Here is a 14,782-nt window from a genome sequence, read left to right as displayed (position 1 = left end):
GCCAGTTAACAGTGAAGGCAGCTAGTCGACTAAAGAATGTCCATATGTGTGCTGTAGGAGTTTTTCCTGTGGCCTGCTCTGAGATGGTCACTGCAAGATCTTGCTGTGAGGAGAAGTTTTGGAGAAAAGTATCAGGAGGGAGTCAAATTAAAAAGCAATAGGCATAAGGACAATAAACTGAAAGTAGTAATGTAATCTTCAAACTGCAGTAGGAAACATGCTGAATGGAGAAAAATTCATCAGCTGAAATATCAGTTTGTAGAATGTTTTTGGGCTAAGAGAGGAGGCATTATCGCTGACTTCTAAAAAGTTATTTCCCCTTGTTCAGATTGCTAGTGCAACTACTGCTCCATCAATCCCTACACATCTGTCTCCGGGCTTGAAAGATGTGACTCTTCGGTGTTTAGAACTTCAACCTCAGGACAGACCACCTTCAAGGGAGCTGCTGAAACACCCAGTCTTCCGTACTACATGGTAGCTACTTATTTGTAAGGCTGAAATACTGAAGAAAATGCTACTGAATATACAGTAACTGTCTTGCAGTGCAGTTATGTGCAGCAAATTATATTATTCTGCTGGCCTTAATGATAGATACATCAAGAGCATAAGGCCAGTGGAGGACCCTACCTAAGTATGTGATTGACAAATCAAGATATTTACCTAAGCTCAGTATGCAACATTTGACAATTCATGCAGAGATTTGTAAACTGTGCCTTTTCAAACATCTGGCTCTATGTTAACATAAAAATATTTTTCCTTAAATCTGCATGATTATTTAGCAGGTAAGTGATTTTTATTTTATTTAGAGCACTTTTTCAGCACTATTAGAAGCTGAGAGGCTCAAGATCTATTTTAATATTGCAATCACTGTTCAATTTCACATATAGATGCTCTGCAATTAGTAAGTTTTCAATACTGGTTAAAAGGACATTCTGTCCCTTTTAATTACCTGATGCTCTCTGAGTTACAAATCCAAATATTGATGGAAACTTTAAAAAAAGCATTTGCCTTCCTATAAAGTAAGAGCAGGCACTCATGGTTCACTGTGCATTTACTGCTGGCCATGTAATTTCTTTTGAAATCAAAGTTTTTCTTTGTATTTTTAACTTTCATGAAAAGGGGATATTTTAAAATAGTCTTTAGAAAAAAAGATGCAAGCTGTGTCAAGGAATATTTTCCTGACGCAAGAGTTTTAAAACCAGATTTGCTGGAAATCTGGGATAAAATGCCACTTTCAACAAGGATGTTGAAGGCTCTGATAGTATAGGTTATTTAATAAACAAGATTGTTCTGTATAAAGTAACTTAGTCTGAACCATGCTAGAAATTGTTGAGCCTTTTTTTTCATATAGCTGTTTCTTCTGGCAAATCGTGTAGAGAAGTTTTATGTCAAGGGCCCCCCCAAACCCAGCTTCCATTAAAGTTTTTATGGGAGACCTTGGCATGTACTTCAGTGTGAGCAGGTGCCAAATGAGCGAATCTCATTCTTTGTGTAAAGAAACTGAGGTTACATTCTCTACTGATAACAAGTTTTACCTGCTGTTTTCCTTCTGCCGTACATCATCTATTTACTGTAGCCATTAGTGGTAATTTAATTTGAAAATGTTAAAAATATTACCATAAGAAAGGTATTTATTTTAACAAGAAACAAACTTGGACTTGAAGATCCAGATAAAGTAAAATGTGAAGTAAAGCTTCACCTGTAGTGCAAAACTTGTTGGTTTTTAGGAGATGTGGGGGTTTTTTTTAAACAGTTTTTAAAAATTATTTTAAAGGCAGGTTTTTAGATTCTGATGCATGTAATTCTGAAGGAAAATGGCAGCTTTTTCTTTTGCTTTTTTAAAAATGGGGATCTTTTTTAATCTAATAATGATTGTGTTTAATCCATTTTGAAAAAAATTACTGTTCATGTTATAACTCTTCAGAAGCCAGTTGGATTGTTGGACTCAAATAGAATTGGTTATTTTCAAAGACTCAGGACAAGCTAAATAAGCTATAATACCTTAAAAGTGTATAATACAAATTGGAAGCAAGACATCTTAAAGATACGTTTACATGAATGATAGTGCTCATACTAATAAAAAAAAAAAACAAACCATGTCATTAGTTGTGAATGTGTTTCTTTTGGAAATTTTACATTCCTTTGTTTTTGAAGATTGGCAGACTTTGAAGAGTTAAAAAGATAATACCGAAATGTGAAGTTTGGTAGCTTTGTTTTGTACTTGACTTTTTTTTTGACCACTTTAGAATTTCTCATTCTAATAAGATTGTTTCCAAGTCTTTCCTATGTGCAAGCTTTAAAGGATGCACTCTTGCCAATTCATGTACTGGAAGATCAGTTTTCAGATTAATACTGTTTCTGGCAGAAATGTAAACTGTATAAACTGATGAACCTCAGCTAATCAGTATTACTATGTAGATCACCATGCCTACCACATTTCAAACTCAAACTGCCTCTTAGGTGTCCAAATGCATTTGTTTGAGTTTGCATTTCCCTCGGCTTGCTGGTAATTGTGGTGTTTTTAAAATGGAGATGTGATGTAATATTCTTATTTTCTTTGGATCAAAGCTGGACTGAAAATTGTATTGTGTAATTATTTTTGTGTTCTTAATGTTATTTGGTACTTAAGTTGTAAATAACGTCTACTGCTGTTTATTCCAGTTTCTACTACCTCAGGTGTCCTATAGAGTTTCTTCTACCAAAGTTCACTTTCACAATGAAATTATATTTGCTATGTGACTGATTCCTAAGACTTCCAGGGCTTAAGGGCTAACTTCTATTAGCACCTTACTGTGCAAGCAAATTTTACAGAAATCTCTGGGTTAAGAAATTTGGCTTCATTGTATCCTTTGTTATTTTAAATATATCAAGATATTTTAATTAAAAGTTTTTACCCCATTGAACCAATTTTATATAGTATAATTTGTACGTATTTTGGTGGTTTTTGTCTTTATAGTAAATAAAAGTTTTTGAACAAACTTTGTCCTTTGCTTACTGTAAGACAAACACATTCCTTTTACTGATGGAAATAAAATATTTCTGGTACACGTCACTGTTTATACACAATTTCATACACTTGATATATCAAGACTTATTTTCTAATAAAGGGCAGCAACAAAGACTTATTTTTTTTAATTCCTGATGAAGAAAGGAAATTCTCTTATGACAGCACTGGTATCTACAAATCTCACTTGAAGCCTTGAAGCCAGAAATTGTCTAAATTTTGCATTACTGCAAAGGTAACAATTACCTATTCAAGTGAGCTGGTTAGGTCAGTTCTGCAGCCATTGAAGCGTGTGTTGGAAGTCAGTCTGTTTTGTGTTTCTGGTGAAATCATTCTGTTGCTTGAGATTTTAATTGCAAACATAAGCCTTTTATCATCCAGGCAATCCATATATTGCAAAGCTAGGGCTTGTTTCAGTTCTTGTCTTTCTCCAGATATTTTGGAAATTTAAAAATTAATTTTTTTATGGAAATAGATTTCAACTATAGGCTTTCTTATGACTATAAATTTTGTATTTGGAAGGACTGCACTTTTTATTATTTTTATTAGGTAGGATGCTTTCTGCAGATAGATACAAGTGCATCAATTGAGAAAAAACTGGCAGCAGAAATCTTCAAATAAATTCTAATACCTGATCTCTCAAATCAGAAAAATGTACTACCTGAAATGTCAGAAAGGAAAATACATGGCAAAGATTTAGTAGGAGACAAACTTACTATAATGTATCTTTATCTGATTTACTATAGAAGTTCTGAATCCTGCAGTACTGTGTCCTACTTGTGCTGTTGCAGCCTCCTTTTCAGGAACGAGGGATGGCAGTGGTGACTGGTGCCCAGCAGACGGCAGTGAATTTCAAAGACACCTACTTAGGGAGCCAAGTATGTGCACAGGGCACGTTCTTCCACAGGCCCAGGGAAAGCTCTTTGCCTGGTGTGACTTCTCCGGTGGGAATAAAATCACGTTTCTGCATGTTGGTCATAGGTTGAAGGTCTGGTGGTGTTTCATCTTTGCAAGTTCTCCCTTGAGGCTAAGGGCTGCCTGCAGAACATGTTGGAATGTCACGTATATCCTTTCATCACATGGAAGTGGGCAACTTGTGTGAATGGCTGTTGTGACCTAACAGCCCGCCTCCTAAAGCTATTTCCCTTACTAACTTTTCACTCATTGCTTAGTCTTCCTTAGTAATCCGAATCCCGCTGTGACTGCCTTACTTTTAAGAGCCACAGCACACATGTGATGTGGTGACCGTGTATCTTGTTTTGTGGTTATAGCACACGGCTGCTGAAACCCGAGTTGCAAGTCTCGAAGACCTTTCTTCTGTAATTACAGAGGAAGGCCAGGAGATGGCAGGGAAGCACTTTGCAGCGGCCAGTGTGCCTTTTCCTGCATTTTCCTTCAATTTCTTCAGTTCGCACTAGCCCTTCCCTCAGCTCCTGTTCTTGGAAAAGAGGAGGAAGGCCAACAGTGGAATTGAAGTGATTATGGAATAAATCAAGGCACAACTTTAAACATTTGTAAAGCTCTGAGATGGTAAGTAATTCTGATAGTTACTTGCTTTGATGGGCCTGTCTCAAATTTCCAAAACACTTGTCAAAATTTCAGGTCCAGAGGAAGGAGTGTAACCCCTTAGAGTGTTTTGAGGTCTGATTTCTCTGTTTACTCCAAACCAATTCTCAAACGCTCCATATTTATAAAACTGCTTTCTGAATAAAGTAAAATACATGCATACATGTTCTTTTTGTCCCAGTTCATTGGCAGTGTTAAACTAAAACTGAAGATAAATAGCAGCATCCAAAGATAAAATTTTTATGAAACTAGGTATCCAAGCAGCCAAAGGACAACAGTGGCCAAAAATTTTAACAGTACTCTTATCTTTACATCAGTGGTGGTTTGTAGAGAATGGTTTGGGGGCCACTGCTAATTTTTGAAGACCAGTTGCTGAATGATTGTTTTCCTTCCTACATTTTTTTAAATTACCTTAGAGATAAGTGATGGCAGAATGTGGCACCAAAAGGGTTTATGCCCCTGTTTGTAAATGCTTGTGATTTGTAGTATATCACTTCAATCTGTGTACTTCGATGCTGCTGCTTGCTGTACATCGGTCAGTGGGAAGCACCTTTAAATCTACAGTAGCTTATGATGCTACAAAGTACAACTCATGTCTCCTTGTGACCACAGCCACATACTAGCTAAAAGTGTGGACAGAAGTGTAACGAGGCTCAGGTCTGTAACTGAGCCGCTCATTTTATGACATGGATCACAACTCTGGAGGACAAGTCTTAGGAGGAGCAGCTGAGGGAGCTCAGGTGGGGGTGGGGATGGGCTCAGTCTGGAGAAAAAGAAGTTCAGAGGTGACCTGCCGGAGAGGAGCTTCGAGCCAGGTGCGGGTCGACCTCTTCTCCCGGGACACAGGATGTGAGGATGTGGCCTTAAGCTGCTTTGAGGGAGGTTCAGGTTGGATATTAGGAGGAATTTCTTGACAGGGAGGATGATAAGACATTGGAAAGAGCTGCCCGGGGAGGTGGTGGAGTCACGGTCCCTGGAGGTGTTCAAGGGAAAATTGAACAATGATCCTCACAGTGGTATTAGGAGATAGGTTGGACTCGATCTGAGAGATCTTTTCCAGCCTAATTCGTTCTGTGACTAGCTGAGGCACTAACAGCCCTTAGAATCGCTGGAAGCAGGCACTGGATGATTTTGGAGAGGTGCTCTGACAGTGTAAGGAGTGGTCTTCAACGGCCGCTTCTAGACTATTTTTAAACCACCTTTTCATCTGATTTTGTCTTTTCGGATTGTTCAGTACAACACAGAAGGTGCAACGTAACATTGTTCCGAGAGAACCGTGTGTATTTCCCTCTGTAAGTGTGCACTCAGGAGCTATGCTTTTTCATTCCCGGTGCCTGCAGGGCTCCCCACCCTGGGTACCGCGCCTCGTTATCCGCGGAGCGAGAGCCGGGCCCCCATCCCCGGCCCCGGGGCTGCCCCTCACGGCCCGCCCGCCGCTCACCGCCCCGCCGGCCGCTCGCAGCCAATGGCAGCTCACGACACAAACGCGCCGGCGTGTGTCCGGGGCGCGGATTGGCTGTTCCAGTTTGCGCGGGCGCGGCGCGGCAGCGGGGCGGTGCCGGGGCCGTGAGGGAGAGGCCGCCATGCTGCGGGAGCTGCGGCGGCGCTGGCGCTCCTACAAGTACCGCTTCGTGCCCTGGCTCGCCCTCAACCTCCGCCGCCAGCGCAGGTGAGGCGCGGGGAAACACCCCGGGCGCCAGCCCAGAACCCGCTGCCCCTCGTCGGGATGGTCTGGGGCGCCGCAGGAGCTCACTCACAAATGCTTCAGCATTGGTCGCCCCTCGGCTGTCATTAAATTCTTAGGCACCTTAAAATGGTGTTTAAAGTTGTAGGTAGGTAGGTAGGTAGGTAGGTAGGTAGGTAGGTAGGTAGATAGATAGATAGATAGATAGATAGATAGATAGATAGATAGATAGATAGATAGATAGATAGATAGATAGATAGATGATAAGATAAATAATTCCTTCTTGGTAAGATGTGTATGCCATCGTAAAAGTAGTGTTTGAATTTAAGTTATTAGGACATGGTTATAAGTAGCAAAATTAAAATAAGCAACTAAATTAAAACCTTCCTTGCCCATGCCATATTTTTCTTGCTTAAAGTGTAATGAGTTCTTGGTTTTTAAAATAAACATTATTATAATTATGTTTTATTTTTGGTGCTTTTTCCACTGAGAGCTCAGTAAGGTTTAACTTACTTGTGGTAAATACTCAGGGATGAGGATTTATAGTAGAACAAGTACTAGCTTTTATTAAACAGTCTTTTTCAGTGTTTTAAGAACAGTGGCTTTAGCTTGAACAAGCATGAACAAAGCTTGGGGTTTTCTAAAAAAACAGTGTATTGAAGTTACTGGGTGCTGCAAAATGGCTCTTCTCTACTTAGAAAAAAAGAAGTAATATATGTTTCTAATTTTAAAATATTTTATTTTCTTTACAGGACCCTTCGATATGTTCCTGAAAGCTCTCAGGACAAAATTATTGCTGATGAAGACGTCTTTGAAACACTACTGAAAACATTTAAAGCTCTGTTCATTAATGACTTAAGTAGACAAGCAGATATTCTGGCCTTACTTCCAGAAGTCAAGTGTCAATATTTAGAATTACTTTCTGTGGAGCAGAAGCAATCAGAAGTAAACTCTTGTAACCATCAGGGTCAGCATGTGTTTAGTCCTGAGGACGTTTTGTTCAACACGCTTGGGTTCACTGTCAGCAGAGACCGCAGTTCACTGGTGTCTGCTGGAACTGGAGTCTTTGTTACGAGAGGTTTTGTTCCCAGGGGGACGGTTGTGTCTATGTATCCTGGTAATGGAGTGTTCCTATTTTTGATTAAGTTAGATGGGACTTCTAACCATCTGATCGTGGAATGCCAAAGATCTACACTAATTTTTGTTCTGTGGGTTTTCTTTCTATCATGCCTTAACAAAATCGCCAGTTAGGCTGCATGAGAATATTTATAAACTACTTAGAGTTATTTTGGAAATATTAAAAAAAAATTCTTTATTAAAAAAAATTTAGTAGTTAAACCCTGATTTTCCTGCAGCTGCAAAACTTGTTTCAGATTCTTTAAATGTAAGTGCACAGGAGAAATTTAAAGTAGATGAACAGAACAGTTGAATTCCTTGGGGTTTCCGTTTTGGTTCAGGATTTGAAAAATGACATTTGAGATCTCCACACAGGTCAGTAGACAATTGCATGAGCTCCTTCAAAGTGTAGAAGTACAGAGTGGAGGATGGAAATAAAACCTTCATTTAGCAGAACTTTGTTCTATGAAGTGTGTTTGGAAAAATCAGTACTTCTCTCTTCCTCATTTCTCGGAACTGTATTTGCATACATTTCTTAAAAAGGTTTGTAATTCTGTCAGTATGGCGAAGCTGGCAGCTCTGCTGAGTTGCTTTGGGTTTGTTAATGTTTCGTCTTACAGCAAAATCATCTCCCGTAGTCTCTGGCCTGTGCCAGCAATGCAGGATTGGGAGCAGCCCCAGCATTGCCGGGGCAGTGGAGTGCATATTTTGGAGTGCCTGGCCACTGCCATTGATTACTCGTGCACTGACTGGTAGTTGAGTGACAGCGAGAGAGCCTGCCACTTGTGCAGCTCACTTCAGATTTCAGGCACATACAAGATGTGAGCGTAGGCTCATTCAGAGTCTCGTGTGACAGCTCTTGCAGCAAAACAAGAGGATGGGCTGTTGAAATGCCTTCTCAGGGTATTGACCTGCCATGCTGGGCGTGGGACCTGCGTACAGGCGCTGCAGCCTGCCTGTGGCTTTGGCTGGCTCCTTGTGAGATTGCAGTGCAGGATTTCTGCAGAGAGGTGCTGAAGATGCAGTGGGTGTGAGGGATGCAGGACAACAATTTCATGAAAATTGGCAAGCCAGTCAGCTTGCTGGTTGCTTTTCTCTGCTTGGAAGTCATGGCAGGTTAAATCCTCCCCTCAGATTTGGGCAACAGTCTGCTGAAATATTCTGTTGCTGGTTTGTCATTTTTCATCTCCTGGACCAAACAAAATCCCTGTGGTAATGGAGGGAGGTGTTTCAGATTCTTTGCTGAATCTGTGTGTATTTTTCAGAGTCCTGGTGCAGTAGTCATAAAACAGTTTAGTATCTTGAGCTGTGTTTTCCTGAACAAGTATCACCTGATGTTTTCATCTCTGAAGCACCCTAGTTGGCTGTAGGGCTTAATCTACCTCTCCCAAAGATACTAATTTCAGGCCTAGTATGATTTTCTGTGAGGCTTCTCTCTTTATCAGCTCATTTACTTGAGAGGGGATTTTTTACATCCCAAAAAGTTATGTCTGAAAGTTTGTAGGTTTACAGATGTTAGTGTCACTAAGTGAGAGGGGATTTCTGTCCTACCCACTGTCTCTCCTTTGAGTTTCTGTGTGGAGGGGACTGAAAGCCCATTCTGACAGTTAACTTATTTTCTTCTGAAATAATATCTGTCTTGCAACAGGTACAGTATACAGAAAGCATGAGCCCATCTTTTTCCAGTCCCTTGGCAATCCCTTTATTTTTAGGTGCATTGATGGTGTTCTTATTGATGGGAACGATAAGGGACTGTCAAGATCAGTGTACAGGTAAGCAGAAGAAATAGAGGATTGTCAGTCTTCTGATTTAAAACAGGGATACTCCTCATCTTCTCTGTTTCTTACCCTGAGTTGTACATGATTGTCATCCACCTGTGCCTTGCTCATAATGCAGACAGCACAAGGGTGAGAGATGTTGGGTGTGATCCATTATGTACTTGTGTCTTCATCTGTAACACCAGTGAGATGCATTTTGATGTAGAGATCTTCCTGTACAAAAAATAGTTGTACTACAGCAGGACGTAGTGTAAAAGTATTGAAATGTTTCTGAGCTGTTACTCAAACCTGCTTACTTCATTAAGTCCGAGTCCCTGCTCCTTGTGGGACTACATGAAACTGAACCGTGTGACTAAGAGCATCACGGAAACATTCCGTGAACTTTTTGGGATCTGTTGGTCAATGCACATGCCCTCCACCCCAGGTGGGTTGGGCAGCTGTAAGTTTATGCAGTGGCCATTCCTACAGAGGAAGTAAGATAACGTGTGAGATGAAGGAGCCTTGATCCACGCTAATGCTGTTGGGCATTTCAGGTCTTGCAGCAGAAGAGATCAACTTGGCCCTTTTCAAATGAGTGATGAGAGCTGGCTCACAGCCACCCTGCAAAACCCACTGGCAGTGGGACAGTACGTCAACAACTGCTCACATGGTAAGTTGTCAGGTAAATTTTCCAAGAATGTGTTTGGCTTTATGGATATAAATTATTTTGAAGTGACAGAGAGAACCAGAAATTGATCTTGTGGGGGCAGTAGTGCTGTCTAAAGCAAGCACTTACGGAGTAAAACTTTTCTGAGGTTTTTGTCACAGCTGACTGTTAGAATCCTTCCATGCAGCAACACTTCAAATACACTTTTTCGTTTCTCACTGATGCCCCAGTTTCTCTCCTGGTATGTAGAATGAAAGGCACACACCCCAAAAGTGAGATGGTGGGAAAGGATATCTGGCAAAATACCACCGGACTAGGACAATTTAGAGTTGCAGATCAAGTTTCCCAGTATTGTTCTAGAAGGCTTTGTGAGAAAACTACCCACGGTGACATGTACAGTAAGATTCTATCACTGCTCACTTTGAACTGTAAGACCTTTTTTAGACTTCCTTACATTTATGCACAAAATCTAGGAAATTGTTGTAATCGTACTTGTTGGACCTGAAGAAGGGAACTGCTTATTCTGTGTCACTGTTGGCCTTAAGTAACTCACAGGAACAGTTGTACTGTACAAAGAGTTGAATTGATACCATACTCAGCTTCTAAGTGATTTTCATTACCTGCATTACACTAAAGATTCTCTGCCTCCAAGTAGCATTCAGAAAGGCTGCTGGAGGAGCAAAGCTTGCTGGTGATTGGCACAGAGATACAGGGATGTCACATGAAACTGTTTCTGCCAGGTCGTGTGTATGTGATTTTTCTCCCTGCCTATGTTTCTGACATATTTTGCCACAAGGCAAAAATATTTTCCAATTTTTTTTTTATTGTAAAAGCAAACACTGTATTTGGAGCTATTAGCAGCACTGTAAGCTACCCCTGGCACTAAACAAGATGTGGCTCTTCGTTGACATGTTGATAGCTGGGCAAAGCTCCTATAGTTGATTGCATACCGCTTGTGTATTTCAAAATAGGCCTTCAGAGGAGCGCAGTACCTCCCAACAGAGGAATGGTTTTCAGGCTTGGTGAAGCATCTGGTTCTTCTGTAGCAGCAGCACATTTGATGTTTTTACATGTCTCTAAGCCCTATCTAATAACTTTTTTTTTTAATTCCTAGAAAAAGCAGCAAACGTGTGTTATCAAGAGTTTGACGTGCCAGGACATTTTCCAGTAGAACTGAAACAGTATCTTCCAAACATCGTCTACAGCCATGACATAGAGAGGTTGGCAGCAAATGAAAGAGCTCATAGATTTGTATGATACAAAGCATACTGCATGTGTAAAGAAGAGACAGACATGGTTGAAAAGTAGCAAACCGTATGAAGATCAGTTACACAAGAGTGTGCAACTATACGGGGGAGTTACCTCTCTGAATAGACTATTTTTAGTTACAAGATTCCTCATTCTTTTTTTCACATTTTCACACGTGAAATCAGCATATCTTTGAAGACACAGTTTTACAAGCAGTGTTGCACTATAGTGCAATTCTTCTGAATCCCATAAAGCAGTAATTGTACTTTCTATTACAGTACTGAAGCTTTTCAGTACCTATCTCAAATCTGTTTCAGCCTTGACCAAAGCCCTTCTGAGATAATTCAGATTTAGGCTTCTTACTCTCTGTTCTCTATGTCTTCTGCTTATGTGACAAATAGGCAGATGAATTTGCAAGAAGAAACCTAAAATTGTATAGAGACAAGTAAAATACTATGCAATATAAGGACATATAGTTACAGTACAATTAGGAAAATTACAGCATCCTGTTCATGACTTGAAAGTCCAAATTTTCAGAAATTAGAACACTTGGAAATATTTCTGAGATAAATCTCCTAATTCAAGGATGTAAAAGAATTTTAGAGCATATGATCTGAACTTTTAGTGTAATTCTGGAGTTATTTAAGTATTCTGAAATTTCACTGGAGAAAGCTGTGCATATTGGAAAAATTGCTTTTCTGATAAAACGTAGAGTTTGTTGAGTGAAGGTCAAAGATGCACTTGGAATCTGCAGATAATTAAATAAGTGCTAATAAAATAAGCAGTAGGACTAAATTCTCAGGAAGCCTGGATACTGTACTTGAAGTGTGAAAGCACATAAACTATAGGACTGCTGCAGGAAGGGGGAATTTTGCTCTTGCTTGGAATCTGTCCAAGAAAATATGGTCTTCTGGTCATCATTTCTCCCAGTGTGCTGCCACCAGACAAAAATCCCATCTGCTTCTAGGTGCTCCTTTCAATACTCATGTATACCATACTGACAACATAGATTATCTGGTTTCTAGATCTTTTTATGTCTTATGAAACAGTTCTCAGTACTTATTTACCTTGTTGTTTCATATGTTTCAAAATGGCCTCACACTAAATTTCGAATAGTGGAGACTTCATGCTGTTTTCCACTTCCTGGTTCATCAGTACACAAAGCATGTGCTCTCCTTCCCAGAACACATACTTCAGTTTTAGGGCATGATCATTCATTAAAAAGAAGTTTAGAGGGGTGGGTTGCTATCCCTCTACATTTCTCTGTGCAAAACTGCCTGCCAGCTCCTGATTTTAGCTGACTTGAGGGAGCTGGGAGTGTTTATCCTGGAGAAAAGGAGACCCAGAGGTGACCTCATCACCCTCTACAAGCTCCTGAAAAGTGGCTGTAGTCAGGTGCGCGTTGGTCTTTTTCATCAGGCAACAACTGACAGAACCAGAGAAGAGAGTCTTAAGCTATGACAAGGGAAATACAGGTTGGATATTAGGAAAAGGTTTTTTATGGAAAGAGTGATAAAGTACTGGAATGGTCTGCCCAGGGTGGTGGTGGAGTCACCATCCCTGGATGTGTTTAAAAAAAAGATTGGATGTGACATGGTTCAGTTGAGGTGTTAGGGCATGGGTTGGACTCAATGGTCTTAAAGGTCTTTTCCACCCTAGTGATTGTGTGATCATTGACCCATCTCTGCAGATGGCAGCTCTGGTGCAGCTAGGAGCCGTCTTCCTGGGTGGTGGTGGGCCCTAGGAGAGACGCTTTAGCCAGCTGGCACCTGTGGACAGGTGTGTCCACAGGAATGGCTTCTGCTGCATGAACTTTGCTGTAGCTTCTGTTCCTGTTTGTGTAAGTGCGTCTCTTGCAGACTTGACTAATTCTTTTCATCTCTGAATGATTGTGTGGAGCAATGGAGCGGAAACGCTTTTTGCATACCCACATAGGCTGCTGGTTTTTAAATTATATTTGTTTTGCTTATATTGCTGTCTGTATTCCAGTGCAATTTCCCATGTTCCCTGCCCTGCATTATGCATATTACTGAAAACTAATCTGGATGAGGCCACTTGTTTAGCTTATTGAAATGAGGAATTGAAAACAATTTAAAGGAAGATATAACTGTTAATTTTCACGTGTTTTGCTTCTTCTCTTACAGCCACTTGAGATGTGTAGTTCTTGTCACTCTCAGAGACATCAAGCAAGGAGAAGAACTTTTTTCAAATTACTACACTGTTGTCACCTGAATTAATAGATTCAAAACGGAAGAAATCTGTGTCAATAAAATATGTATGGTGCCTGTACTTCAAGTTTCATCATCATTTTTGTGTAAGGGAGAACTGTCATTTTATCATCCAGAGGGCAAAAACTGTAGAAATTCAGCAAAACTGAGTTTCTCTGAAAATAGTCCACATGTGATGCACAGGTGAAGTTTTAGCTATTTACATCATTAGGTTCTCAGATGTCTGCTGTTGTTGATATTTCTGTAGTTGTACTTGGTGTTCAGCTGTCCATAACGTAGTTCATAAAATTAAAACCTAAGTTCTGGACATGTAATTTAATCTACCAAATTGCACAGTTGTCTGTAACTGGGACTGTTGTAGTATTTTTCCATTTAATTTCCTGTGCTTTAAAAGTACGCAGCTTGTAAGAATCACTATCCTCTTGAATTGTATAATATACAATGCTAATCCTCATAGTTCACAGTAGTTACTAGGTCTATTTTTGGTTTTCTTGCAGCTGACCCCTTTGGTATCAGCTTGCTTTTAAAAAGCGCAGCAGTACAGGCAGTTGTTGTCCTGATCTTGTATGAAGCCCATTTTGGAACCATGCTGATGGGCCCTCAGCTGTACCTGCACAGTGCGCTGTCATCTTGAGGCCATCTTGAGCCACTGGCTTCAGCTGTGCCAGTCCTGTGTGCCTTTAAGCCTCTCCCAGTCCTGATTCCAGTGATTCATGGCAAGCTTCCTGGCATGTAGCAACTTCCATTGCTTCTATTTTGCAAGAGAACTTCATTAATCAGTTGCTGGTATAAACAAGGCCAGCGATTCCCATGTTGAGTTTTGCTGCTGTCTGCAAACTGCTTTCAGAAGGATGAAACCAGTATTTAACTGCAGAAGTCCAAGCAAGCCTCCCAATGAATTTGTGGTTGGCATAAGCTCATGAGAGAGGAGGAGCTGGGGAATGCTGTGCTGTTACAAACTGGGTAGTGGCTGGGGCAGCCAGAGTGCCCTGCTTAGCTGCTGAGGCATCATCTCCTTTTCAGAATGTAAAGCTTTGTGGCATTTGCATTACATGGTCTGCTTCCAAGCCCGAACCTTGCCTGTCCACATTCATTTGGAAGTCCTTCACTGCCAGAGGAGTCTGGCTATTTCAGCAGTTAACCAGCTAAAGTTAACCTGCAGAGCTCTGAGACAGTGGCATCAGGCTCAGCATGGGTTGTGCAAGTTTCATGAAGATGCTCAGGGTGACTTCTGGTGACATTCTTTGTGTCATCACTGCTTGGTAAAGTATCAGAGCAGTGATCACCACTGCCGAAGAGGGAATTCATCCTCCATGACTCTGAGGATCCCTTCTCTCCTGAGCTGACTCTTCTCCTCAGCTCTCTCAGAGGTAATTGGGACCTCTTGATCTGTAGAGGAAGCTGGATGTCAAGGGCACTTGCATCCAGGGGGTGTGGTTCCCCAGGGAGTTCCCATGGCACTCTGGAAGGAGGAGAGCAGGAAAGGGGTGTGTATATTGCTGCTTATTTGTC

At 40.8% G+C, this 14,782-nt stretch overlaps 2 protein-coding genes across 3 annotated transcripts in view; both read left to right on the top strand.

Annotated features, from left to right (window-relative positions):
- MAP3K1 (mitogen-activated protein kinase kinase kinase 1) overlaps positions 1 to 2,978 on the top strand; it is a 59,100-nt gene extending 56,122 nt beyond the window's left edge. For both annotated transcript variants that reach the window (XM_059492327.1, XM_059492328.1), the window contains exon 20: positions 329 to 2,978. In XM_059492327.1, coding sequence (XP_059348310.1) covers positions 329 to 478 — 150 coding nt within the window. In that variant the 3' untranslated portion in view covers positions 479 to 2,978. The remainder of the gene's footprint in view (positions 1 to 328) is intronic.
- Positions 2,979 to 3,816: 838 nt separating this feature from the next.
- Positions 3,817 to 13,331, top strand: SETD9 (SET domain containing 9). The gene is made up of 7 exons (XM_059493092.1): positions 3,817 to 3,882; positions 5,911 to 6,239; positions 7,007 to 7,371; positions 9,019 to 9,142; positions 9,682 to 9,797; positions 10,909 to 11,014; positions 13,187 to 13,331. Exons 1-7 carry the CDS (start codon positions 3,817 to 3,819, stop codon positions 13,272 to 13,274), a joined length of 1,194 nt encoding a protein of 397 aa, XP_059349075.1. The 3' UTR covers positions 13,275 to 13,331.
- Positions 13,332 to 14,782: the final 1,451 nt, after the last annotated feature.

Source organism: Ammospiza nelsoni, chromosome Z, assembly GCF_027579445.1.
Source record: "Ammospiza nelsoni isolate bAmmNel1 chromosome Z, bAmmNel1.pri, whole genome shotgun sequence".
NCBI classification, from domain to species: Eukaryota; Metazoa; Chordata; class Aves; order Passeriformes; family Passerellidae; genus Ammospiza; species Ammospiza nelsoni.
The sequence above is the reverse complement of the archived record's forward strand: the minus strand, read 5'-3'. Positions and strand labels throughout refer to the sequence as shown.

Bases quoted from the DNA above. Each gene is read 5' to 3' on its own strand.
- SETD9 (XM_059493092.1), top strand. From the start codon at position 3,817: ATGGCAGTGGTGACTGGTGCCCAGCAGACGGCAGTGAATTTCAAAGAC. The intron at 9,798-10,908 runs GTAAGTTGTCAG...TTTAATTCCTAG, and splicing joins CGTCAACAACTGCTCACATG to AAAAAGCAGCAAACGTGTGT. The intron at 11,015-13,186 runs GTTGGCAGCAAA...CTTCTCTTACAG, and splicing joins TACAGCCATGACATAGAGAG to CCACTTGAGATGTGTAGTTC.